This window comes from Octodon degus, unplaced genomic scaffold (assembly GCF_000260255.1).
Source record: "Octodon degus isolate 3935 unplaced genomic scaffold, OctDeg1.0 scaffold00314, whole genome shotgun sequence".
In the NCBI taxonomy this organism is placed as follows: Eukaryota; Metazoa; Chordata; class Mammalia; order Rodentia; family Octodontidae; genus Octodon; species Octodon degus.
Window position 1 is genome coordinate 1,264,543 of NW_004524890.1, and position 25,190 is coordinate 1,289,732.

Below are 25,190 nucleotides of genomic sequence, written 5' to 3' on the forward strand. Positions count from 1 at the left end.
ATTAGATGGGGCCATGAGGGTGCAGTCCCCATGCTGGCAGTAGCAGTTCTATAAGAAAAGGAAGAGAGGCCCCAGCTGGCACACTTGCTTTGTCTCTCCAAGCCCCCTACTGTGTTCCAGATGTGAAGCAGATGCTGAAGCCATGCTCTTGGACTCCCTAGTCTCCAAAAGTGTGAGCTAAATAAATCTCTGGAAAAAAAAAATCTCTGGGGTTTTTTTGTTTTTGTTTGGTTATTTTTTTTTTTTTGCTTTTTTTTTTTTTTTATTATTGTCATTTTCATTTTGCACAGACCCAGCCGGAGTTGAGATCCCAGGTCACAGCCTGCAGTCTAGTTAGCACTGCCCCTGAGACTGTGAAGCCTCACTGTTCTTCTAATGAACCCTCTCCTCTGCTACCAGTTAACTTCTCCCTTTTCCCCTTCTCTGTCCCCTCCCCTAGGCTTCTTGTCTATTCTTTCTGGAAGCACTTACCCTGTGGCTTTGGGCCTGGTGCCCGCTTCAGTGGTGAAGGACGCTGGCTGGGGGTTTCACTGGGGGGGCCTGGGTCTGAGCGAAGCCGCTGCGGGCCTTCTGGATGAGGCTCAAGGCTCTGGCCAGGGTCAAGGGACAAACTTTTAACCAGGATACGATTTCCCTGGTGTAGCCCTGTGGAAAGGGAGAAACCATGAAGTGACTGTCTTTCCTCAAAGGGGACTGGGGAACTGTGTTTTCACAGGGTATCTGGGGGTTTGATTTCCGAGAGTCCCTTTATCAGTCATACTGCTTTTCTGGGAAGCATCTACCCCAGCCCTCAGATGAGGAGCTAGACTCAGGGTTTAGGTTGGTTGCTTTCATCAAGAGATAAAAATTCTTGGTGATTAATACACTGAATCCATGTACGTCTCAGGTATCATTACTAGGTAGATCACCCAGGCTGGGGGTAGAAGCACTGTAAAGTTTGTGTTATATATTTTCAGCCCTTGTTTATATAACCAAAGTGGAAATGTTCAGTATAAGTCATTCATCTTACTTTTTAAGGCCTTGAGAATATATGAAATTTCCTGTCTGAAATTTTGTACAGCAGTGTACTTAAAAATAATGAAACAGGTTCAGCACAGTGTGTATGTCTGTCATCCCAGCTACTTGGCATAAAGTTCTAGGCCAGCTTGGGGAATTTAATGAAAACTTGTCTCAAAAAGTAAAAAGGAGTGGAGACATAGCTTAGTTCAAAGGCCCTAGGTTCAATCCACAGGGGGAGAAGAAAAGATAAAACTGTATTTCATGAGCAAAAGTTTTACTTCTTAAAATCCCAACTTTGTTGAACATGGTGGTATACATGCCTGTAATTCCAGAACTTTAGGAACCTGGGGCAGGATTGGAAGTCTGAGCCCAGCCAGAGCAATTTAGCAAGACCTTATCTCAAAATAAAAATTTAAAAAAGGGTTGGGGGTGTAGATCAGCACAAAGGACTTGCATTCAATCCCTAGTACCCCCTCCATACACATAAATCCCACCCTCTCACCAATTCATACTATACTCCTCTGCTTTCACATCCATATATTGTACACCCACCCACCCACAAGCACAACACCTGCAAACACACACTTAGAATTCCAAAGTTCAATGAACATAACCAACTTTAAAAGAGCAACAGTAAACAAAAAAATGAGAAGTCTTTTGGTACTGTCCCTCTTCTCTTAATAAGTTCCCTGTAAACCCACCCACTTGGGGTCCTGGAGGAGGTTATGGTGACTATTATGAGAGAACATTCAGTCTAGGAGGCAGTGACGGAAGTCCCCTAAGAGTTAACATATTGCAAGGGAAGGGGGTCTGGTCCAGGCTGGGCAGAGAGCTATAGGAGTTCCACGGATGACACAGAAGTCATGTGGGGTTAAACAGAAGGGAGAAAACTTTGAATGCCAGGCTGAGGAGTTGGACATCCATCCTGTAGTAGAAAGAAAACACAAAAGCCCTTGTATAGGAAGGGATATAGGCAAGCAGGTGTGAGGACAAGAGTGAGCAACAGTTAAGAGTTCACAGAGTCACCAGTGGTCCATGATGTCAATTATGCTGTGCCACAGTCATGTGGTCTCTCATAGCCAGAAGGGATCTGTTACCCTTTGTCACAAGTTTCATAAATGGCCAACTATAAATGGCCCCACTCAATTAATTTTTTTTATGTATTTAGTACAGAGTCTACAGGGTCTCACTGCACAGACTGACTCGTAGTGATTGTCCTGTTCTCAACCTCCAAGGTACTGGATTACAGTCACATGCCACCATGCCCAGTATCAGTCACTGTCTCAGTGCACGCTGGAGGTGGGTCCAGCACAGCACTATGGGGATCGAACCTTGGTCCCTGTGTCTGCCTAAGCAGGTGCTTTAATCCACTGAGCTATCTGGCTGGCCCTTTTTCCTTTCCACTCAATTAATTTACAGTGGTGTAATTTACACTGTTTTACACAACTGCATGCAAGGCCACACAAATTCAAACATACAAACACATGTCATAACCCCTAGAAAGTGTGTGGCCACACAAAAAGACCTGCCATACAGCCTTACATATAATCAGTCATGGCATCACACATACCCTCAAATATGGTCATGCATAGTCATGAAAACATACATAGCAACAAAACAGTCATTCTGTCTTCTTATACAAAACCACATACCCATACACCATCACATACCTTGTTAGTATGTTTCTATTAAATGTGGTTCTACTAAGTTACAGATATACAGTGTCACGTATACTCTATCTCAAATTGCAGGATCATGGTGCATCATAACACTGTAATGTATATTTGTTTTTTATTTACTTATTGGGTTTTTGAGATAGGGTCTAGGGTCTTGGGCTAGCCTCGAACTTGAGATTCTCCAGCCTCAGCCATTTTCAGGGAGGTTATGACATGTGTTTAGATGTTTGAATTTCTGTGGCCTTGCATGCAGTTGTGTGAAACAGTGCAAATTACACCCTGTGCTTTTGTAACTGAGTGGGGCCATTTATGGTTGTGTACACCTGCAAACATAGTTACATGCAAAAACTATAGCCACACAGGGTCAATTATACCAGGTTAGACACAACTTCACACAATGGCAAAACTGCATAAAGTCACATATTACCACCTATCAGAAGCACAGACACAGAATCAGACATGTAGCATAATTTAATATGTCATATTCGCCAAAGAAACGTATATATAAAAAATTACCCTAAACAAACAACAACAAAAAACCTGTCTCGGGGCTGGTGAGATGGCTCAGTGGTCTAAAGCACCTATTTAGAACAAGCTTAGCAAAGCACAGGGACCGCGGTTCAATCCCTCAGCACCACATGCCAGCCAGCCCCGCCCCCTGGTGGGCTGAGCTGGCCACACACACACACACACACACACACACAAATAAATAAATAAAATTTAAAAAAAACATGTCTACAGTATCACAGGATCTTAGCTAGGGGACACAGAGACATAGAATACTTATCTCCCAATCTAGACAATCACAGTGTCACATGCTGCCTCTGCTGCAAAAACATACAGCATACCCAGAGACATCTGCACCCTCTCTTACACAGTCACACAGGCACAATCACAGGGGATTTTAGGTCTCCTTATCTTAGAAAAAAAGGAATAACCTTATTTTTGGAGTTCTGGCAGTTTCCCTAGGCCTTTTACCTGACCCTCCCTAAGACCAGCCAGGTAGGACCCAGGTAACTCAGATCAGGGGCTTTACAGCCTTAAGAGAACATAGTGCTCCAGATCCCAGAGCAAGTACCCTTCCCTCAGCCCATACCATGCTTTGGATGCAGTTTCCTCCCTTCTTTCCCCACCTGAGCAGTATGGAGGAGGCGCTTCTCTTTGCTCAGCTTTCTACTCACCCTGCCCTGCTCTCCCCCTTGGCTTGAGGTTCAGGATGAATCACCTGGAGGCAGCACAGGTAAAGACACAGTTGGAAAGACACACAGCCAGAGAAAGTTAGAGACACAGAGAGTACTGACAGGCCAGAGGGGCCATAACAAAAGCCAGCCACTTTGCTTTCCATGCAAAGACAACAATCTCCTCCTCAGACATACACACAGGTGCCAAGGTACCAGGGGTCCCTTGTCAGCCTCTTTGGGGGCTGTGGCACCCACCTGGCCCTTCTCTACTCCTCAAAGTAGGCAGGACCTGCCACAGTCTATAGCAGAGCAATAAGGTTCCTATAGGGCTTCTTTCCTTCTACTCCATTACTGATCTTCACGGTAGAGTGGCCAAACCATCTCCCATGGTCTTGTGCTAACACCCTCTGTTTCCTCCTCACCCACCTCACCTTGGAGCCCAGCAGTGGACCTGCCTCGCCATTCTTTGTGTCTCCCTGAAGGCAGCCTTAGTGGGTAGGAGGCTGAATGAAATTTCCAGATAATGGGACATTCATAATGTTCCAGGTGAGGAGTGCAGGGACTGTCCATCTTGAAGTGTGGAAATGAAATCAGAGAGAGAAAGAGGTAGTAACTAGCCCAAAGATTCAGAGCAAGTCAATAGCAAACGTTCATGCAAACTGGTCCTGGACACTGGACCTTTCCCTAACTCTGCTCTCCAAGAGGAAGCTGAAAAGAAGGGTAGGAGAAGGAGCCAGGAGCGACGGGTATGGACATAGTGCTTTAGAAAATCACACAAAAAACTGCAGTGTGGCTAGTAAGAGGGAATTGAACAATGGGGTTCCACAAGAACCAGGCTACTTTCCACTGACGGGTAAAAGAGTCAAGACCTCGCCTACATCTCCTATTTCAGTACTTGCTATCCTTTCCCTTTGCCTACACTTACTGGTTTCCTCCTGTTTCCCCTTATTGGTTTCCTTCTTCCCAGGGCTCACTCCCTCAAAGACCCAGATATAACCTCACTGCCAACCCATGTGTCCATATGCAATGCATTTGGCACAACTGGTGCCCACACACACCCACCAATGCCACTCAGACAACTCCCAGCACTGACAGGAAGCACTCCCTGGGCATTCCAGGAATGTCTGAGAACTCCCCATTTCTGTTGTAGTGGTGAAGGAGGGGTGTGTTCGCCCCTTGCTCCACCTCCACCCCCTATAGGCCCTGAGCAGGCTGAATTAATAACATCTGCACTAAAGAATCAAATGCAGAAACATATGGAGGAAACCCAATGCCCACCCAGAACAAGTGCAGAGGATACTAGCTCGGCTCAAATGGATGAATAGCATTGATAGTAAATAAGCAACAGCAGAAAGTCATAGAGGATTTCAGAGTGGAATTATTTTCTACTAGGTCAGCTCAAATGTATGAATTAATAGCGTCGATAGTAAATAAGCAACAGCAGAAAGTTATAGAGGAATTCAGAGTGGAATTCTTTTCTGAAATAAAAAAAGAATTCTCAGAACTCATAGCATCTGAAATAAAGAATCAACTACAGAAACAGAGGGAGGAAACCCAATCTGAAAAAAAACACTGCAGTAAAAGAATTTATAACTGCTTCTAAAGAAGACATTGATAAACAAAATAGAGGAGATTAGAAAAATGACGGATTCCTTGAATGAGCAACACAGGAAAGAAATAGATCGCATGAAGCAGAGTCAAAGAGATATAGAGGAAATTAAAATCTCAATCACAAGCTTGCAAAACTGTTTAAGTGAAAGTTAAGACAGAGTTTCAGATCTTGAAGACACTGGTGCAGCTAGTGAAAAGGTAAGAAAGGATCTCTTAAAAACAACGAGGATGCAGGAAAGAATAATCCATCACCTACAAGATGATGCAAAGATGAACAATGTGAGACTAATAGGCATCAATGAGAAAGAAGGAGTCAATACAAATGACATTTAAAAATATGGGCAGAAGTAATAGCAGAAAACTTCCCAAATATGAGGAAACAATCTGACATTCAGGTAACCAAAGCATACAGAACGCCAAGTAACCTTAACCCAATGAAAAACAATTTCTGACATTGCCAGTGAAGCAGAAGACCCAATACTATTATGGACTACTGGACTCTTTTAGAATATTTTGCTGAGTTAACATACCTATAATATTCAAATAACAGAACTAAACAAGAAAAGGAGATACAGATGAATATCCATTTTGTATCTGTATATTCAAAATGGTTAGAATAGATATATAGTTACATTCTCTTCATGAATAGAGGGATTTGTTCTAATAGTGTTTGTAAATAGGATATCATGTCCGCATCTTGTACAGCAATTAACCACTAGGAAGAATGTATGCAATGTGTTAATTACTGAAACTGTCCTACCAATTTGGTTTGAATATATATATATATATATATATATATATATATATATAATTTATGTATATCTTAAATCCAAATCTAATTGTACTTTGGGGACAAGTTTTAGAAACCCTATTGAGGGATGACTTCTGAGTCTATGATGCAGAGGCAGGAATACAAAGCACACCTGGCAAGGAAGACCCACCAAACTCTCATCCATTTAAGCCTCTGGTACGCCGGATGCTTTACCCAGTTTCCCCCGCAATGGGCACCTGCATGCTTGTGACAGTGACATTATTTCAGGCATAACTTTACATCTAGTCTCATTTGTTTAAAAACAGAGTTGAGACTGGAGGCGTAACTCAGTGTAGAACACCTGGCTAGCATTTTTGAGGCCCTAGGTTCTATCCCCAGCATTGCAAAAAGGGGGTAAACAACAAGAGGGAGGGAATAATTTAAAAATCAGCATATTTGAATATTTCAAATAAGAATGATGTCATAATCACTGACTGGACTGCCTGAATTAAAGTACCAGCAAGGCATGGTGGTGCATGCCTCTAATCCCAGCACTCAGGAAGCTGAGGCAGAAGGATTATAAATTTGAGCCTAGCCTGGCAACTTACAATAAAACCCTGTCTTAAAGTAATAAACAGACCAAATAAATAGAAAGGGCTGGGGATATAGCTCAGGGTAAAGGCCTGAGGTTCTATCCCCAGTACCACACACACACACACACACACACACACACACACACACACTGAGAAACAAGTAAACTCAGCCTGCAACATACATAGAATCCAGCCTCACTCATCATGACAGCTCTGGAGATCAGGGCCAGATTCCTATTAGAAGTGAATGGACACTGCAAAGACAATGGTACCATCTTCCTTATTCAAATGTAATTCAAAATACAAACCATACAAAAGTGGAAAATGTGTGTCAAGAAGTGTAGCTGAGTTTTGAATTTTCCCATGACAACTTCTGTTGTTGAAATAGAAAAATCATTCCAAAAATTGTTTCTGGTTGCTGCTGCATGCCCCTGCTTGGCAGATGCTCTAAGCACATGCTTCCGAGTTTATTGGCAGAGCAGGTCCAGCTTCTAGCTCAGTTTTAGGACAGGGACTCCTCCTTTGACCCATTCTCACTGGAATTGGATCCTGTTTCTCCCTTACCTCTTTTTGGAAATTTCAGCTGCCAGCCTTCCCACTCCCTTGGTGGGTGTAGCCTTGGCTTAATCTCAACCCAGCTACAGGACCCCAGACTAGACAATGGCCATTAACTCCCTGGTGACCTGAGGCAAGTGGCTTCATGTATCTGGACCCCAATTTCCCCACATGAAAAATGAAGAGAATATGTGTATACTGCTCATTGTGAGAATTGGTGAGATGTTAGGGTTGGCACAAGATGGCTCTAGCATTCAGGCATCCTCACAATTGATGTAAATTTCTTACAACAGGTCCCAAACGTATACCTTTCCTGGTTGATAGGTAGGCCCCTGGGAACTACCAGGTGGTATACCTCGGGTTGGGGTGAGGTAGGGTAAGGAAAGGGAACAGAGGAAATGGAGCAGAGAAAACAACATTAAAGTGCCTGTGAGGCCAGGCATGGTGATGCATGCCGGTAATCTCAGCATTCAGGAGCCTAAGGTAGGAGGATCACCATAAATTGGTGGCTAGCCCTGGCTACATAGTGCATTAGGCCACCCTGCAATACAAAATGAGATCCTGTCTCAAAACAAAATAAAATGAAACAAAACAAAACAAAGCAAAACACAAAAGTGAGAAGAGAACAGGGGATTTAAAAAATATTGAAATTCTCTGAAACTCAAGCTGTTAATTGTTTAGTACATAAGGATATGAGGTGTAGGAATTCAATGGTTCATTGAACACCCATCTAGGCCAGGTATTGTATGGATACTTTTCTATGTGACATTCTCTTAACAACTCTGTAAACTATTAGTCCCATTTTGCATGTGAGGACCTGAGGCACAAGAAAGCAAAATTACTAGCTTGAGGATACACAGCTAGATCCCAAATATGACTGTGTTCAGACTTACAGAGCACATCTTCAACTAATGTTTGCTGACTTGGAAAAGAAATCACATTTGGAGAGTAGAAGGGAGAAGACTTTCTAAAAGAGGTGAGTTTTAGTCAAGCATTTGAGGATAGTATGTGTGTTTTCATATATGAAACTAGGGATGATCCTGCAGACAAGGGAAGGGGATCTGAGGGCAGTATATGTCTGAAGACAGTGGTATAGCTTTTGAGGGGCACAGCAGTCCACCCAGGGTGGCACATTTTTTGGGTGGTACTTATATAGGTTAACATATTGTGCTATGTTGGAGGGTGGCAAATTGAAGGAACACCACAGTAGCATGAACTCTAGCTATGCCACTGTCTGAACAAAAGAGCTCTGGGTCTACAAGAAGGCTCCAGAGCAAGAGGCAGGGGCAAGGAAGGACAAAAGAAGCATGAGGCCATCCCCATCCCCAAGTACCATCATCAAGATATAGATCTATAGGGGTGCTAGAAACAAATACAGGTATAGAAACAGACACAAATAGAAGCAGGCACATAAAATCTACAGAACCCCATATGCAGAAACATCTCAAAACTTCCATGGGCTTAAGTACAGATAAGTGACATATAATCTGGAACACATATTCAGACACACATGCAAACACATAAAAGGACATACAGAAATAAGAACGTTTAAGGGACACAGAATAGATGCATGAGAAGATAGCCCGGCAGCTAGACATATGCATGTGTGTATATACATATGTACAAACCACACAGCCAAGTTGACAGGCCTATCAATTCATTCCCCTTCTAGTCCCTTGATTGCCAGAAAAGTCTGACCACCTTCTTGCTGTTTTTATAGACTAGAGGCCAGAGAAGTATGGGGGGGGGAGGTGTAGCTCCACCCCCGGGAGGAGCTGGGGATTTCGGAGGACAGGAAGAGAAGGGAGTGGAGTTGCAGCTGGGAGCACCGGGGGCAGTAATTACCCAGTGCTGGGGCTGCCACGCTGGCTGGGACTCCCCTCCCTATAAGGTCAAAGCCACTTGGGAGATGGTCCTTCTGAGCCCTGCCTCAATCACAGGGACCCCAGCACCCATCCATATCCCCTCCCACCTACCAGAAGTTTGGTCAAATCTGAGAGCTAAAGACATAGAGCAATTATGAAGGAAAAAGACACTTGATAGAGACATTGGGACAAAGACAAGGAGGGAAATGACTGGAAAACTACAGATATACAGGCTATATATGTATATATCAGAACAGAGAGAAAAAGGTCCACATAGAGAATGGGGGAATGGGATGCAGGCCCAGAGAGGCAAAGAGGCAACAACAGAAAGGGTAAGGGAGTCATTTGTTGCACATGACTACAATGTGCTATGCCAAAGGTTCTGGGCTTTACCTATGGTATTTAATTTTCCCAAAAGGCCTAGCAGGTGAGAATTACAGCCCTATTTTACAGATGAGAAAGCCAAGGCTCAGAAAAGTGAAATGACTTGCCCAAGGTCAGAGGAAACTGCTAGAGCTGAGTTTGGGGATTCTCCCTCCTGCTAGCTCCTGACAGAGACAGGGACCCAACAGGCCCCTGAAAGAATTTTTCAGAAAGGGAAGTGGTCAGTGAGATTGGACAATCCCTAGGAGATTCATAGTGAAGGAGACCTAAGCCTTCCCTGCCTCCCACACCGCCCAGTGTGGGGGAGGGGCCACATCTACACCTGGAATACATTAGATAGGGAGGCCAGGACTAGAGGAGCCAGGACAAAGCTGGCTGGGGAGCAGAAAAGCAGGTGAAGGTGAAGGCAAAAGCAAAGGCAGCGACATGGGCGGCAGCGCCTGCTTCCCAGACCTAACTGGCCAGGGGCGGAAGGGCTTCTGTGCCAGCTGTAGCTCCCAGGGGCTAGCCCTGCCAGTCCCGCCTTTCCCGGTGGCCTTTCCCGCTTTCCACCGGCGTCTTTCGTCAAAGATTTAACCCCTTCCCTCCAGAGGGCCACAGGGAAGCTGTACAGAGATCCTGGAAGAGCCCACTGTTTCCTGGAAGTTTCCTCCACACACTTCATCCACACCTTCTAGCCCTAACTCTGGAGCCCAGATAGACACCGCTGATTTCTTTGGGGCATTGTCACCTAGAAACCCAGGCTAGAAATCCTACCTTCCTAGTCAGAGTCAGTGCTGTCTTAAATGCTGCAACCCTGCAACACCCCCTCCCCACCAGCCGCTGGTCGGCTCCTCCTCCTTCCCTTCCCATCCACGCAGTAAGTCACCTTAGTCTGAGACTGGGCTTTCTCCATCACTCTCCCCTTGTCCTCAACTCACACATCTAGACTGGCCCCAAGACCAGCAGACCGGGATTTTTAACAGCTCTGGAATTTATATGCTGCCCTCCACTTCCTAACTTCAGGGTCCTCTCCAAGGCCATTCCCCACATCACAGCCAGCTTTTGAAGAACAGTCATCTTCAATCCTTCAGCCTGTGCAGGGCTCCCCTTGCCTTTGGGGTAAACTCTAACTCCTGAGCAGAGACAAGGAAGGTCTGAGCTCAAGAACACTTCAGTGCCGCACTATCCAGCCACAATGGCATCTTTCTTGTGTGTTCCTCAAAAGCGCTCTCTTTTGCCCCGGGCTTTGGCATATGTCATTCCCACAGCCAGTCCACTTTTTTATGTTTCCTTACCTCAGGACTCCTATTTATCCTTTAGGTCTCAATCTGTGTCCTCTTTTTCCCTCAATCTTCCCCATGTATTCATGCAGCACTTGTGCTTGCAATTACTTGTAGGGTGTCTTTCCTGCTAGATGTGAGCTCCTTGAGAATAGGGACACCCAGCACCTAGTCCCAAGTGTAGCCCATAGTAGGTATTCAACAAACCTGTTAATGAAATGCTCTCCTCCTTTTCCTCTCTCTCCCTTATTTGCTGACCAAGTATTTGTGGCTGTAGTGGCCAGACAAATGCCACTCATAGGTTTGTGATGTCACAAATGGGGACACTAAAACCCGAGACAGGAAGGGGTGGGGGAGGGAAGCCTGGAGGCACAAAGAACCAAAGGCAGAGCTATTAGTGCTTAAGCTCCTTTAACAGCTGCCCTGAAGCCTTGTCTCCAGCCCTATTAGTGCTTCTGAGGTGTGATGCCTTCTGGGTTCGAGGAACTAGACATTGGAACCCCAAGAAACTGGTTTTGCTGCTTCAAAGAAGTGTGCTCTTTTCAGATGAGGGAATTTGCATCTGAAGGGCTGGCCAGTGGCAGACTGCTCTTCCTGCCCCCTTTTCAGACAGGTCCTAGCCCCACTCAACCAAGTGTCAGGCCAGCTCCACCTCTGCCTAAGGCATTTAGCTAACTGCTCCCCCTAAAAGACATAGCTTATCTCCTTCTAGGGCATTGTTAGCTGAGATTCAACCTTGAGGGAGCAGGTAGCTCCAGACGGCCACTCCCCTAGAGACAGGACAACTGAAAGGGCAAAGGAGTAGAACTGCCAACAACCCTCACTTGCAAACTTCAATTCTTTTAAGTCTTATCTGGGGAAGTCCTTTGTCTACCTACCCAGCGTGTCTACATTTTGTTGTGGTTGTTTGAAAGGCCCCAACTGACTAGGAACCACATCTAGGTCTTTCCCTAAATACTTTTCTGAAATCTCAACTACTGCTTTCCAAATAATCCTTGCAGAGCTCACCACTGCCTCCTGTCCTGAGCCTCTTCTGTATTATAAGAATAAACCCCCTCTGAGACCTCTTAGATGCCCTGAGCAGGAACAGCATTGAGGGAGCCACATGAATTAATCAAAGTTTGATTTGCCTTTCAAGAGTACTACCTCAGCCCTTGCAAAAGTCAGCTACCCTGGGTGGATATATATGAAGTGGGTCTCAACTCCACAGAAATATGCCTTAAAAATTGCTCTCCCCTCAAAAAAAAGACATTTCTGTCTTTCTTTTGGTACTGGGAATTGTACTCAGGACTGTGCTCTTGCCATACAGGTACTTGTGCCACTGAGCTACATCACTGACCCAAAAAGAAGCATTTCTAAGGCAAAGTTTGGGTGGGTCCACCTGAATGTGACTCTGCTGACCTCTCACTGTCTTCAAGGATGGAACTGGTCCTCACAATCATGTACACTTTCCATATAAGCCACCATGTAGGCCATGGCATGTGTTGGTGGTGAAAACTACTAAACATCTCTGGCCCACAACTATTTCCTGAAATTTCTAATCCTATATCCAAATGCCTGCTAGCTATCTCTGCCTTGTTTCCCCAAGCCTCTCAAATCCATGTCTCAAAAATGACTTTCCCAGGGGCTGGGGAGATGGCTCAGTAGAATAAGAGCTTGCCTGGCAAGCACAAGGGCCTGAGTTCAATCCCCAGTTCTGGAAAAAAAAATGACTTTCCCTAAAATTGCTCCTTCTCTTCATATAGATGGCTCCACAATCATCTATCAGGTCACTCTAATTGGTGTCATAAAACCCACAGCTATTTGGATTTTTCATTCTTCCTTGGTCTCTACACCTAAGCCACTACCATATCTGTCCATATCAGCATTGAAGTTATCTCTCAGATCTTACTTTCCCTACCAGGTACCACTCTAATCTGAGCTACCATACCTCACTAGAATGACTGCAATATCCATCTGCTTGTCTCTCTGCTTTCACTCTAGCACCCCTTCCATCCATTGTTCATATGTACCTATGGGAAACATCTGACCACATCATTCCCATATTGATAAATCCCTCACTGGTTCCTATTTGCAATCAGGAGAAAGTCCCTTTGCCACTCATCCCAATACCAGTCCCCTGTTCCATGTCCCTGTGTCTTTGCTTACACCAAACCTACCTGATCTGCCTGGCATCACTATAGAGCCCTTCCTTTGGACCAGGCCCCATGCTGGTGCCAGGATTTACTTTCCTTAAAGTTCCAGAACTGTAGCTGCCTTCTAACTTGAATCAACTAAGTGGCAGCTATTCATTAGCTTGGGCTAGAGGCAAAATGAGCCAGTCAATGTTTGTGTGTATGTGGAGGAGAGAGATTGACTAACTCTCTTTTTCTTAGATCCCATACCTCCCTTCTGGGCTGGAACTGAATAGAGAACTTCACAGAGGGCCCGGAGGAGAAAGCCTCACAGGAAAAGGCAGATGTATTCTCCTGGCACTAGTGATACTGACTCACTGCAGGAACACAGTGAAATCACTGCCTCTCAAAAATCAGTCAGTTGATCAATCATTGGCTCTCTGGACCTCCACTGCCTCCACTCTAAGCTGTACATCAGAGTCACCCAGAACCTTTTAAAACTAGATTCCAAAAAAAATAAAATTAAAATAATAAAACTAGGTTCCTGGTTGTGACTCCAAGATTCTGGAACTCCAAGGTAGAATCTGAGAACAATATTTTTTAAGTTCAACAAGGGATTCTGATGTTCATTCAGTGTGGGAAACCCAGAATGACAGTGTCTAGGGATTTTTAACTTCTAAGGTATAAGGCATTCTTAAGTTTTAAGAATTTCTGAGGATAACTCAAGGTCCAAATCAGAAGAAGCCAGCCCAACCAGCTGTGCCTCAAATTGGCTCAGTTTCTCCCACTACCACACAAAAAGGTTCTAATATCAGTACAACTCCTTTGACTGAGTCAGTGTTAGGCCGCAAACTGCCCCCAACTCCCAGGATCTGGTCTCAATCCTGAGAAATAGGGTAGGATAAATCCAAATCCCTGTGTGCTAACCTGTACTTGGAAACCCCTTTCTAACCCTCTCAAAGCCTTCTCTGGCACCTCACTGGGTAAGCCCAGTGACCCAATAAAGTTTAGGTTTTATCGACCTGGAAAATGGGCATAATATTAATGGTCCCTCCATCTACCAGGAATTTGACAGGACAACTAAAAGAGAAAGGCACTGGAAGCAACTCAAGGCTCTTTACACTGATAAAATTATTATTCTGAAAGCCCTCCCCTCAAGGATGAGCCACTGGGTCCTGAGGATGGTGATTCAATAAAGGCTTTAGCAGTCTTGAGACAGGAAGCCAGCAGGCACATGGAAATCTTAACATGCAGACTAAAATGTTTCAATTCTTTAATTGGAGTTCAGGAAATCCTCCCTCCCTCCCCCTTTCTCTCCCTTTATTGCTCACGAGCTCGCGTGCATATGTACGTGTACACATACACAGAGACGCATACACACTCTCTACAACCACCAAGCCTGCCCTCTTTGGGCCAATTATAGACAAATCCTGTGGAGAGAAGCAAGTCACTGGTGCCTACTCCTGGACTGACTGGGCAGTGGGGGAAGTGGGCCTCTCACAACCCATGCTGCTGTGAATCACATGGCCCAGTGCCCATCTTGCCAAGGCTTGAGTAATTCCTCTGCCTCCTCTTCAAAAGGTTTTTCTCTCTTATCTTTTATTTTTTAAACTCCTGATTGTTGCAGGTTTATACTATGCCACAGGCTCTGTACCCAATACTATGCGTCACAGACTCCACATAACGTTCTGTACATAAGGAAATTGACACTCAGAGAGAAGTCACTCACTCACCTGGGCTCACAGTGAGTCAATTACAAATAAGTGGGAAGAGACTAAGTCCTTCCCAGGCACACTTCTTATTCCCAATTCTCATTTAGATTTTAAAAAAGATATTCACCATGCAATTACAGAAGCATGAACTTCACTAGGGTACCCTGGGGATACGTTTGGGGGGAAAAGGGGAGTGATTTGGGGAGGATGTTGTGATTTACAATTTAGAAGGATTGGTAGATGGGGAGGGAATACTCAGAAACACCACCATGTATTGATCAGAGAGGCTAGACAATAGAGGTCTAGATACTCCCACTTACAGACTCTCAGACCAATGTCATCTGGATGGCAGGAATTGAGAATCTCTGAGGCAACAGTTACCTATATGTGCTTCCTTAGTATCTGTTCAGGCATTTGTTCAACAAGAATTTATTAAGTACCTACTCTGTAGTAGACACTATGCTATTGATTTGGGATATAACAGTAAACAAAACAGATGCAAACCTCATGCTTTGGAGGTGCTCACATTCTACTGGAGGAAGATGGATAATAAACAAGTAGACACATAAATAAGCTAATTTCAGATTGTACTAAATGCAAGGATGAAAGAACATTAGCAGCTGTGATGAAGATTCACAAGTGGCTTTACTTAAAGTGGTCAGGGAAGGTCTTTCAGAGAAGGTGACATTTGAGCTAAGACCTGAAAGATGAGGAGCAAGCCAGGTGGAGGGCTAGGGGAAGAGCTACCAGACAAAAGGCAAAACGAATGCAAAGACCCTGTGGTGGAAGTGCTTGTGTGTGTTTTAAAATCTAGAAGACATAACAAGTAAAACAAGTAAGAGTAGCCCCCTGCACACGGCATACGTCAAGGGGAGGTTTGGCAAGCCAGCAGAAGCAATGAGTAGGGTAGGGCATTAAGGATCAGTTGGCTATCTCCAGCCCATAGGAGGAAGCTCCCTGAAATCTTTCAAAGGTTTCATAACTAACCCAAGGTCATAACAGCAAGGATGTTTATGTTTCACTATTGCTACCTGGTGCAGGTCTCAAAGACCTGTAGAGCCTGGAATGTGGGCCCTACAAGTCCTCAGAGGCTTAAGCAACTCCTTTGGTCCCAGTGGAAGACAGGGCAGAAGTGTATTGGTTTTCTTCCATGGTCACATGAAAGTGTGCCCATATGAAAGTGTCCCTGCTGCATTCCCGAGACATTCTCAGGGCTATGCAGGCAACGGGCTTTCCTGATAGTGGTCTCTGGCCCCAACCTCAACTACAAGCAGTGATTTGATTAATCATCCTTTTTTATCCTCACAAGCAATCTTGAGGCCCTTGAAGCTCTTCTGGTATGCTACAATGGACTTTTCTGCCCCCTCTTTCTGCTCTCTCCCCTACCTACCAGCTCCTTAAACCTGAACCCCACCTTTCTCATCAGCACCTATGACTCCTTCCTTCCTTCCTTCCTTCCTTCCTTCCTTCCTTCCTTCCTTCCCTTGTCCTCCTGCCACACACACCTGGCAAAATCCCAATCTTGGATCAATTCACCTCCCACTATTTTTTTCCATTCACACTGCAGGGCTGCTGAACAGGACAGAAAATCACATAAGCAGAAGGCTTGGCATTACTTTCATGGTCTCCAGCCTCAGTTCAGGGAAGTGGAAAGACCACAGACTTTAGAAGCAAATAGATCTAGTTTTGAATCTAGGCTCCAGACTGATGGTATGACCTTGGGCAAGTTACTTAACTCCACTTAGCCTCAGTTTCTTCATCTACAAAATGTGGTTAATGATATCGACTTCATTGATGAATACTGAAGCTAAAATGAGAACCCATGCAAAACACCCAGCTGAGGGCCTTGCAGTGTAGGTGCCTGGCTAATGTGAGACTCCTTGCTCCTCTTCCACCAACACATCCTGTTCCCCAAAACACATCCCCACTGATGCTTCGCAAGCCTACTCCTTTTTCTCAAAGTGCTTCCTCTCCCATTAGCCTCAGCGGATAGAAGAGGGTCTGAACGATTGAGGGACAGAGAGAGGGCACAGAGAACAGAGGTTGAAAGGACTGGACAGCAGGCAGAGGGATGAGTGAGAGGAGGGGCTGGGGTGAGCCGACTGGCCCCAAGGTGGGGTTAAGAGGGCCCAAGAACAAGAACCCCCCTTCCCAGTTCCAGGCCCGTGGCCCGGGCTCCCATGCTCTCTCAAATACTCACCAGGCCGAGGCTGCGAGCCCTCCAGGTGGTAGGAGAAGCGCAAGGCCCGGTGGTGTTGCGGACTGGGGCCGCAGGGCAAGACCCGGGGGCCTGCAGCAGCACCCGGGCTGGCGTCCGAGGGTACGGCAAACTGGGAGTCCTGGGGACCGCTGAGAGCCGAGCCTGAGCTCCTGCGCACCGGCAGTCCCGGCTCCGAGGCTCCAGGGTCCGAGTCAGCACAGGCCGGTGGAGCGGCAGAGGGAGGGTTCGTGGCAGGGTGTTGGGGATCCGAAGGCCCGGCGTTCCCCGGGGCTCTGTGGCCATGCATGGTCCGGGCCTGGGCGCGGGGCCCGGGCTCCCCGCCTGGCTCCAGCTCCTGGGGCGGAGGCGCAGGCGGAGGAGGCCCGGCGCCCGGCGGAGCAGCGGCCTCAGGCTCGGGGGGGCGGGGCTGCGGGCTCAGCCCTACTGCGGAGACTAGTGCCCGTGGCCCGGGCCCGGACCGGCAGCCGTGGCAGTAGCAGCAGCAGTCGCGGCCACCGCCGCTGCTGTGCCAGGCATCGCCGGCCCTGGCCCCAAGCGGGGAATGCTCTTGGCCGGGCCGGGGGCCGGCTGGGGAGCGCTGTCTATGCGGCTGCAGTTGAGTTAGGGTCGAGGGGCTGCACTAGGTGCGGGCTCTGCAGTGGACGGCGAGTCACTTCCGTGGCCTCGAGGCGAGCGGCCAGTCGGATCCGAGTGCAGGGTCTGTTCTTTCTCTCGGAATGGGAACCTATCTGGGCTCTCCTGGCTGGTCAGAAAGGGTTCTTCCTCCCTCCGCAACAGAGGCTGGGGGCGGAGAGGGAGGGGAGGGGAAGGGAGGGAACAGAGGATGGCGCTGGCCTGGGGGTGCGCGTGTACGCCGCGCCCTTGGGCTGCGGGGCTTGCCTTTTAGCCCGTCCTCTGGGACGAGACTCCAGCCACGGAGCGAGGGAATTGCCTGGGCCGGGCTCAGCCGTCCTCTCCAGGCTTAGCCTTGGTCTTCTCGGCGGCGAGCGGGAAGAAACCCTGGGAAGGGAGGGGGGCGGGTAAGTGAGAGCAGCCGCTGAGGCTGCCGCAGCCTCGGCGGCGCTGGGACCCAGTTACCGGGAGCTCCTCCCCTTTGCCCGGGATTCGTGCTTGACCACACCCCCTCACTTCGATCCGCCTCACTTTTCCCTGAGATTGCCCTCCAGGCCCTCTTTCTGCCCCTCAAAAATTCTCTCAGCCATGCAGGGCGCTGTGGCACACCTTAGTAAATCAGAGCACTCAGGGAGGCTGAGGCAGGAGAGTCGCCATGAGTACGAAGCAAACTTGAACTATGTAGAGAGACTTTGTCTCATAAAACAAACAAATAAGGAAGCAAACAACAAAAAGGTCTCTCAGCCTACCTTCCAAATCCCTTCCTGGTTCCACACAGGCAAGACTGAGACCTCAATCCCCCAAATCTGCCCTTTCACTTCATTTCAGATTTTCTTTTGCTTTCCCCGCTTGCCTATCACCTCTCTTTTCCAGGTTTTCCACACGTTTCAGAGTTTCCCTAGGGCGTGGGTCCTAGTGGGCCTGTCTTTGATACCCAAGGTTTTGGTCAGACCAGACCTCCTGCTCTTTTATTTTTCCATTCTTACCAATAAAATAGCTTCAGTTCCTTAGTTTGTCGCAGCTCTCTGGCAACGTCTCAGCCTTGGATTAGTCCAACTATCCGCCTTTTCCATGCCTGTGCAGAGGCAGTTAAACATTGCGAGGGTGGGAGTGGGGGAGAACTATTCAACTTCACAGATTTGTGCCCTATAAAATCATGTTTCTCATCTTCTATGCTGTGCTGACCCACAACCCTATTAGTCAGTTCTCTCCTATTCTCCCCCCACTCACTAATCAGTCTTCCTTCCCTCTCCTGTTCTTCACAGTGGCCATTTTAAACTTTCTCCTTTCCAGCCTCTTAACCCCATGTGCCTCCTAATCCCGAGGAGATGACTCCACCTCCTATTTCATAAAGTAAATAGAAGCCACCACAGGGAGCTCTTGATTTCTTCCACCAAGCATAGGAATTTGTCCCTTGCTCCCTTCCCATCCAATTCTAAACATATTCATGTCCCTTCCATCTCTCTCTCTCTCTCTCTCTCTCTCTCTCTCTCTCTCTCTCTCTCTCCTTTCTACAAACTTTTCATAAGAGTTGCCTATACTAAATTGTGTTCCTTTTCTCACTCCCACTTGCCTTTCAATCCAGTCCAGCTTGCCTAGGTTACTTGCCTGAAACTACTCTGCAATCAAGGTTCACCATGACTTATGTTACCAAATCTAATAGAATCTTTTCAGAGGTTATCCTGCTTTACTTCTTAGTAACATTTGGGAGGTTATCTTGCTTTACTTCTTAGTAACATTTGGCCCTGGTGACCACTCCCTCCTCTTTTTTTTTTTTTTTTTTTGCGGAATTGGGGATTGAACTCAGGCCCTTGTGCTTGCCAGGGACGCGCTTATTCCACTGAGCCATCTCCCTGGCCCCTTCTCTCCTCCTTAAACCACTTCCAAGACATGCCATTCTCTTTTCTTTCTCACCGCATTGTTAATTCCTTTTTACTTTCCAGGCTCCTCCTTGACCAACCTCTAATATTGGTGGCTTTACTGGGGCTCGAACTACCCAGGGCTTTTGCATCAAACTGCATCCGCAGCCCTTTTGGGACAATTAAGTAAGGAACAAGGCCTTACTTAATTGCTCAGGTTGGACTTAAATTTGGAATCTTGCCTCAGTCTCCCAGAGTGCTAGGATTATGGGAGTGTGTCAGAGATGTGGCCTGAACTCTTGTCTTCTTTCTTTGCTCTTTCCTTCGGCTATCTCATTTGCTCCCATTGCTTTAGTTATTTCTTTGCTGAAGACCCCAAACTGACACCCCAAGCCCATGTTCCTCTTCACCCATACATACACTGGTTATTAGACAACTTTACCCTAATATCTCAGCCAGTGACATCTAAATTCTCTGCTTTTCCTCAGCTTAAGGCACTGTCCTCCCAACTTATTTGTCATTCTTTGCACCTTACCTTAGTGAATGATTCCAGTCAAAGCAGAAACCCAAGCTATACCTCTGGCTCTTTTCTCTCCTCCATCTCACAGGCAATTACCATATCCTGTCACTTACCTATCTCTCAAGTCTATTGTATAGTCTTTTTGTTGCTACAGCTACTTCTTTAGCTTAGTTTACCATAGTTTCCCCTCCTCCCTTTTCTTTTGTTCTTTCTTTCTTTCTTTCTTTCTTTCTTTCTTTCTTTCTTTTTCTCTCACTTTTTGTCTTTTTGAGACAGGGCCTTGCTATGCAGTTCAGGCTGGCCTTGACTTCACTTTGTAGTTCAGGTTGCTCTCAAACTTTCAGTGATCCTCATGCCTCAGCCTCCTGAGTGCTGGAATTACAAATATGCACCACCGTGCTCAGTGCTTTCTTACTTTTTTTGTTTTGCTTTTTGAGACAGTCTCACTATGTAGTCTGGGGTAGCTTTGAACTTGCTATGTATCCTAGGCTGATTTTAAATTCCCAGTCCTCCTGCCTTAGTCTCCCAGTTGTACGTGACATAACCATACTCAGCTAACCAGCACCATTTCTAACCTGCAATACTTTCATAGCCTCCCTGTCCCATTCTTGTTCTTTGGAATCTATTGTATACATTGCAGACAGTGTGTATCTTTTAGAAAGGCAAATCAAATAATATCCTCTTGTTTAGAATACTTTAGTGAATCCTCATTGCCTCAAAAGGAAATTTACCTTCCTGAACAGGGACAGTTAAATTAGCCCCTTCATAATCTGGCCCCCTTCCAGCTTTTCCAGATTCTACAGATGAGGCAAAACTGAAATTGAGGGCTGGCCAAATAGCTCAACGGATTAAAGCGCCTGCAAGCAGGTGCAGGGGTCTGGGATTTAATCCTGGGCCTGCCATGCCGGCCCCACTCCCGGCACACTGAGGCATAATTGAGACTGGGTGTGGTGGCATGCACCTGTAATCCCAGCACTTGGGAGGCTGTAAACAGGAGAATCACTATGAGTCCGGTCTAGTAGTGAGACCCTGAACACCCTGTAGACTTCCTTAAAATACAAAAAACAAAACAAAACAAAACAAAAAAACCTGATTGCCTGGCAAGCGCAAGGGCCTGAGTTCAATCCCTGGTTCCACCAAACAAACAAACAAAAAAACCCTGTAATTCTTTTTTTTTTTTTTTTGCGGAACCAGGGATTGAACTCAGGCTCTTGCGCTTGCCAGGGAAGCACTTATTCCACTGAGCCATCTCATTGGCCCCAAACCCATGAAATTCTTAGGCTGTTCTTTAGTCTCCCTAGCCTCTGAATGTTTGTACATATTGATGCATCTACTTGCAACTCTCTCCACCCTTTCCTTGTTCCATTTTATTTGTTCTCCAAATCTCAGTTCCTTCAGTGAATATCTTCTGAACACACATTATGGGCTGGGCTCCAGGTAAGGCACTAGCTATACAGTACTAAGACCTGAATAAGACAGTGGTGAACAAACTGCCCTCAAGTTTACAGTCTACTATTAAAGAGAATGTGAAATAAACACATAATTACAAATCGTGATAAGTCTATAAAGGGGCAAAAAAAGTGATAGGAAAAATAATAGTGGGTCTGAGGATGATTTAGCCTGAAGGGCCAAACAAAGCCTGACATTTAAAGTCAGACTAGAGGAATGGAAGTCCACAGATGAGGGATGGAGGCGAAAGTGCTCCAGGCAGGAGACACAGAAGTGGGAAGGCCCTAGGAAGGGAACTGAGTCAACCAACCTTAGAACAAAAATATGTGAAAAAAATCATGCCCGTTCTGAACATGTACAGACTTTTTTGTTGTAATTATTTCTGTATGACAACCATTTCCATATTATCTTCAAATATTATGGCTTTTTTTTCTTGGCAGTACTGGGAATTGAACCTGGGGGTGTGGTTCACACTGTGCTATGCTTTATGCTTTTATTTTGAAACAAGATCCCCCTACATTGCTAAATTGTCTAGGCTGGACTGTAATTTGCAATCCTCCTGCCTCAGCCTTCCATAGTGATGAGATTACAGATATTTACCAGCACACCTTGCCAATACAGTACACTCTTTTAAAATGTGGTCTTGCTGGGTGTAGTGCTACATGCCTATAATCCCAAAACTCAAGAAGTTGAAGCAGGAGGATAGGTATGAATTCAAGACCAGCCTGTTACATAATTAGTTCAAGGCCAGACTAGGAGAGCAAGACTCTAGTCTCAACAACAACAACAACAACAACAACAACAACAACGGTGGAATCTCATTGTGTTGCCTTGGCTATGCCATTTTGTATTAGAGACTACAAGCATTTGTGGATTTTGGTGTCCATGCCTGGATGGCCTTGGAACAAATTCTCCCAAGGACACCAAGGGAAAGCTGTGTTTAGTAGCTATAGGAAGAATAATGTAACTGGAGCATAGTAAACATATGGCAAGTGGGGTGAGATATGCAGTTGGAGAGGTAGGCAGTAACTATACTATATAGTGTTTTCTAGGCCACAGTAAAAATAATGGATTTTATTTTGCAAACAATGCAAAGGTATTGAAGTAGTAGTTTTACCTTTTTTTTTCCAGTACCAGGGATGGAACTTGGGATCTTGCACTTGCTAGAAAGGCACTTATGCTGCTGAGCTATATCCCCACTGAAGCAATGATTTTAAATGTGGGTCAAACTGGAGAAGGTACTGAAGTCAATTTGAGAAAAGGATAGAAACTGTAAAAGTGTATCATAGGATCATATAGAAAAGGTAAGTATGTTTCCTAAAACTTTTCAATTTGTATCATACATAAGCTATTATCATAAGGAAAAAGTGTCTCTTTTGCAGACACTTCCTGTTCAAAAAATGTTGGAATATTTATGAAATGTTTTACGTTTGGGGTTGACATGGCATATTTAACATTTCAAAATGCCAACTTTGGTTGCCATGGATTTGATTGGAGATGGACAAGAGTGGGACCTACAGCAGTCGGAGATAATGATGAGTTGACTAAGGCAGAAGCAGTGGATGGAAAGAGGTAGGCAGATTTAAGAAATACATAAAATTAAGAGGGCTTAGTGTGCATACCTGGAAGGGGAAAAGAAGTTAGTGGTGGTATATATACCCTAGGGGATGGTTTAGGCTTTTTTGGGGTTTTTTTTGCACAGAGATGGCAGTAAGTCACAAGACCTAGATGTGGTGGCCCACTGTAATCCCAGCACTCTGGGAGATTGAGGCAGGAGAATCATACAAGTTTGAACCCAGCCTAAGCAATTTAGCAAGACTCTGTCTCAGAAAACAAAACATAATAAAACAAAAAAACACTCAAAACTTATGTACTAATAAAATAAAAATAATTTGAGAGGGGTTGTTTTATTTTGTTTTGCTATGCAGTTCAGGCTGGCCTTGAACTCACCATGTTGCTCAGGTTAGTCTTGAACTCACAGCGATCCTCCTCCTTTATCCTCTCAAGTGCTGGAAAAATAACATTTAAAAGAAAGACAAAAGAGGAGTGGGAATGTAGCTCAGTGCAAAGGCCATAGGTTTAATCCATAGCACTAGAAAAAAAGAAAAAGTAACAAGAGTGGAAAAGATCAGCTTGAAGCATAGCAAAGCAAAGAATGAGAATAAAAGAAGATTGATCTGACTGATGTCTAAGAACCTCCAGCTTTATATGTTGGTTGAAGGTACATGAGTTGGTAAACAAAGACGTAAAGATAGCAGAGGTAGAGGTAACATCCTAACTAGGAGTGTGTGTCATCTCAGATGACTCGAGAATGCTGAGGACGAGAGTAAGTTAGGATTGAAATGGTTCCAATAGGGATGGCAACATGGATCCTGTCAGTAACCTTAATAGTAGTTTTGCAGTGGTGAGGGTGAACTTCAGAATGGATGAAGTATGAATGGATATGCCATTGGTGAATGTATAAACTGATACAAGTTGGGCATTTTCTAGTAAACTTGAATGATGCATATACATATTCCATTATTCAACAAATCCACATACAGATCCCAGAGCAGTGCTTCTAACCATGTAGCCTGGGAATCCTATGGACTTGGAAGGAGCCAGTAATAATTTTGGTAAGATGTTACTCACCTTTCTTATTCTTATTTTCTCAAGAATGTAAAGTGAAAGTCTATGGCAGAAATGTTGGCTGTCCTTACAGCCCTTCTATTTCTCTAATTTTTGACCATAGCCTTTCAAGGTTAGTGAAGACTCAGGATATAGAAGAACCTATACTGTAACATCATGTATCCCAAATTTTCTGATCAAGGAGATTATGGGGCCACAGAAGAAAGTGATCCATGATGTAGAATGTGCCTAAGAAGAGTCACATGGAGAGGAAACATTCTCTCAGGCTTTCACAGAGAGCAAACTGGCCAAGCAATGGCCGTGACTTATCCACATGCCTGACACTGACAAAGGATCTACAGTCTGAGGTACAGGACCTCAGGATAAATCCTGAGGGGATTTGACTGACCTTGTCAGATACAAAAGTTACATTTTTTGTTATATAGGTCTTTCTTTATCTTCATCTTAACCATCCAGCAGAAAAGTATAAAAACGAGGTATATAAAGTAAAGCCATATTAATATGCCGAGCTGTAAAAGGCTCTAGTCAACAACTTCTGCGGATAACCCACTACTATTACAGACTGCTGGACTGTGTTGGATTGTTTTGCTCAATTCATGCACCTATAGTATTTAGATGCCAATGAAATACCCATTTCTGACAGGACTAAACAAAGAAAGGGGATACAAAGGAAGGACCATTTTGTACATGTATATGCAGAATAGTTAGGATAGATATACAGCTACTTTCGCTTAATTCAATGAGAAGCAAGATTTGTACTAATAGTGTTTGGACAGGACATTCTGTCTGCATCTTGTACTATGGATAACCACTAAGAAGATAACAATGTACAATGTATTAATTATTGAAACTGTCCTCTTAATCAGTTTTGAAACTGTCTTATTGCTATTTGTTTCTCAATAAAATAAAAAAAGAATGTAGAGTGGAGTTTTCCAGAGGCTATATGACATATGATATCATAACAGATTGAATATAGAAGTAGATACCAGAACCTAGCTGTCCTCTATTAAGCCACACAGAAGAGATTTACAGAAATGTGAACTCTTCTCACTATTTTTGCTTTAAAAAATATAGTTATTTTCACAAAAACATACTACTTGTACTAATACAATAAATTTATTGTTATTTTTATTTATTTATTTATTTATTTATTTATTTATTTATTTATTTATTTTTGGTTCCTCGAATGCCTTCAGGG

General features: G+C 45.0%; 1 protein-coding gene across 1 annotated transcript in view; it reads right to left on the minus strand.

Annotated features, from left to right (window-relative positions):
• Fgd1 (FYVE, RhoGEF and PH domain containing 1) overlaps positions 1 to 17,926 on the minus strand; it is a 46,609-nt gene extending 28,683 nt beyond the window's left edge. Inside the window, exons 1-2 of the mRNA XM_004647586.1 lie at positions 16,904 to 17,926; positions 472 to 645 (exon numbers count right to left, since the gene is read on the minus strand). Of these exons, the coding sequence (XP_004647643.1) occupies positions 472 to 645; positions 16,904 to 17,210 (481 nt within the window). The 5' untranslated portion in view covers positions 17,211 to 17,926. The remainder of the gene's footprint in view (positions 1 to 471; positions 646 to 16,903) is intronic.
• Between the last annotated feature and the right edge of the window lie 7,264 nt (positions 17,927 to 25,190).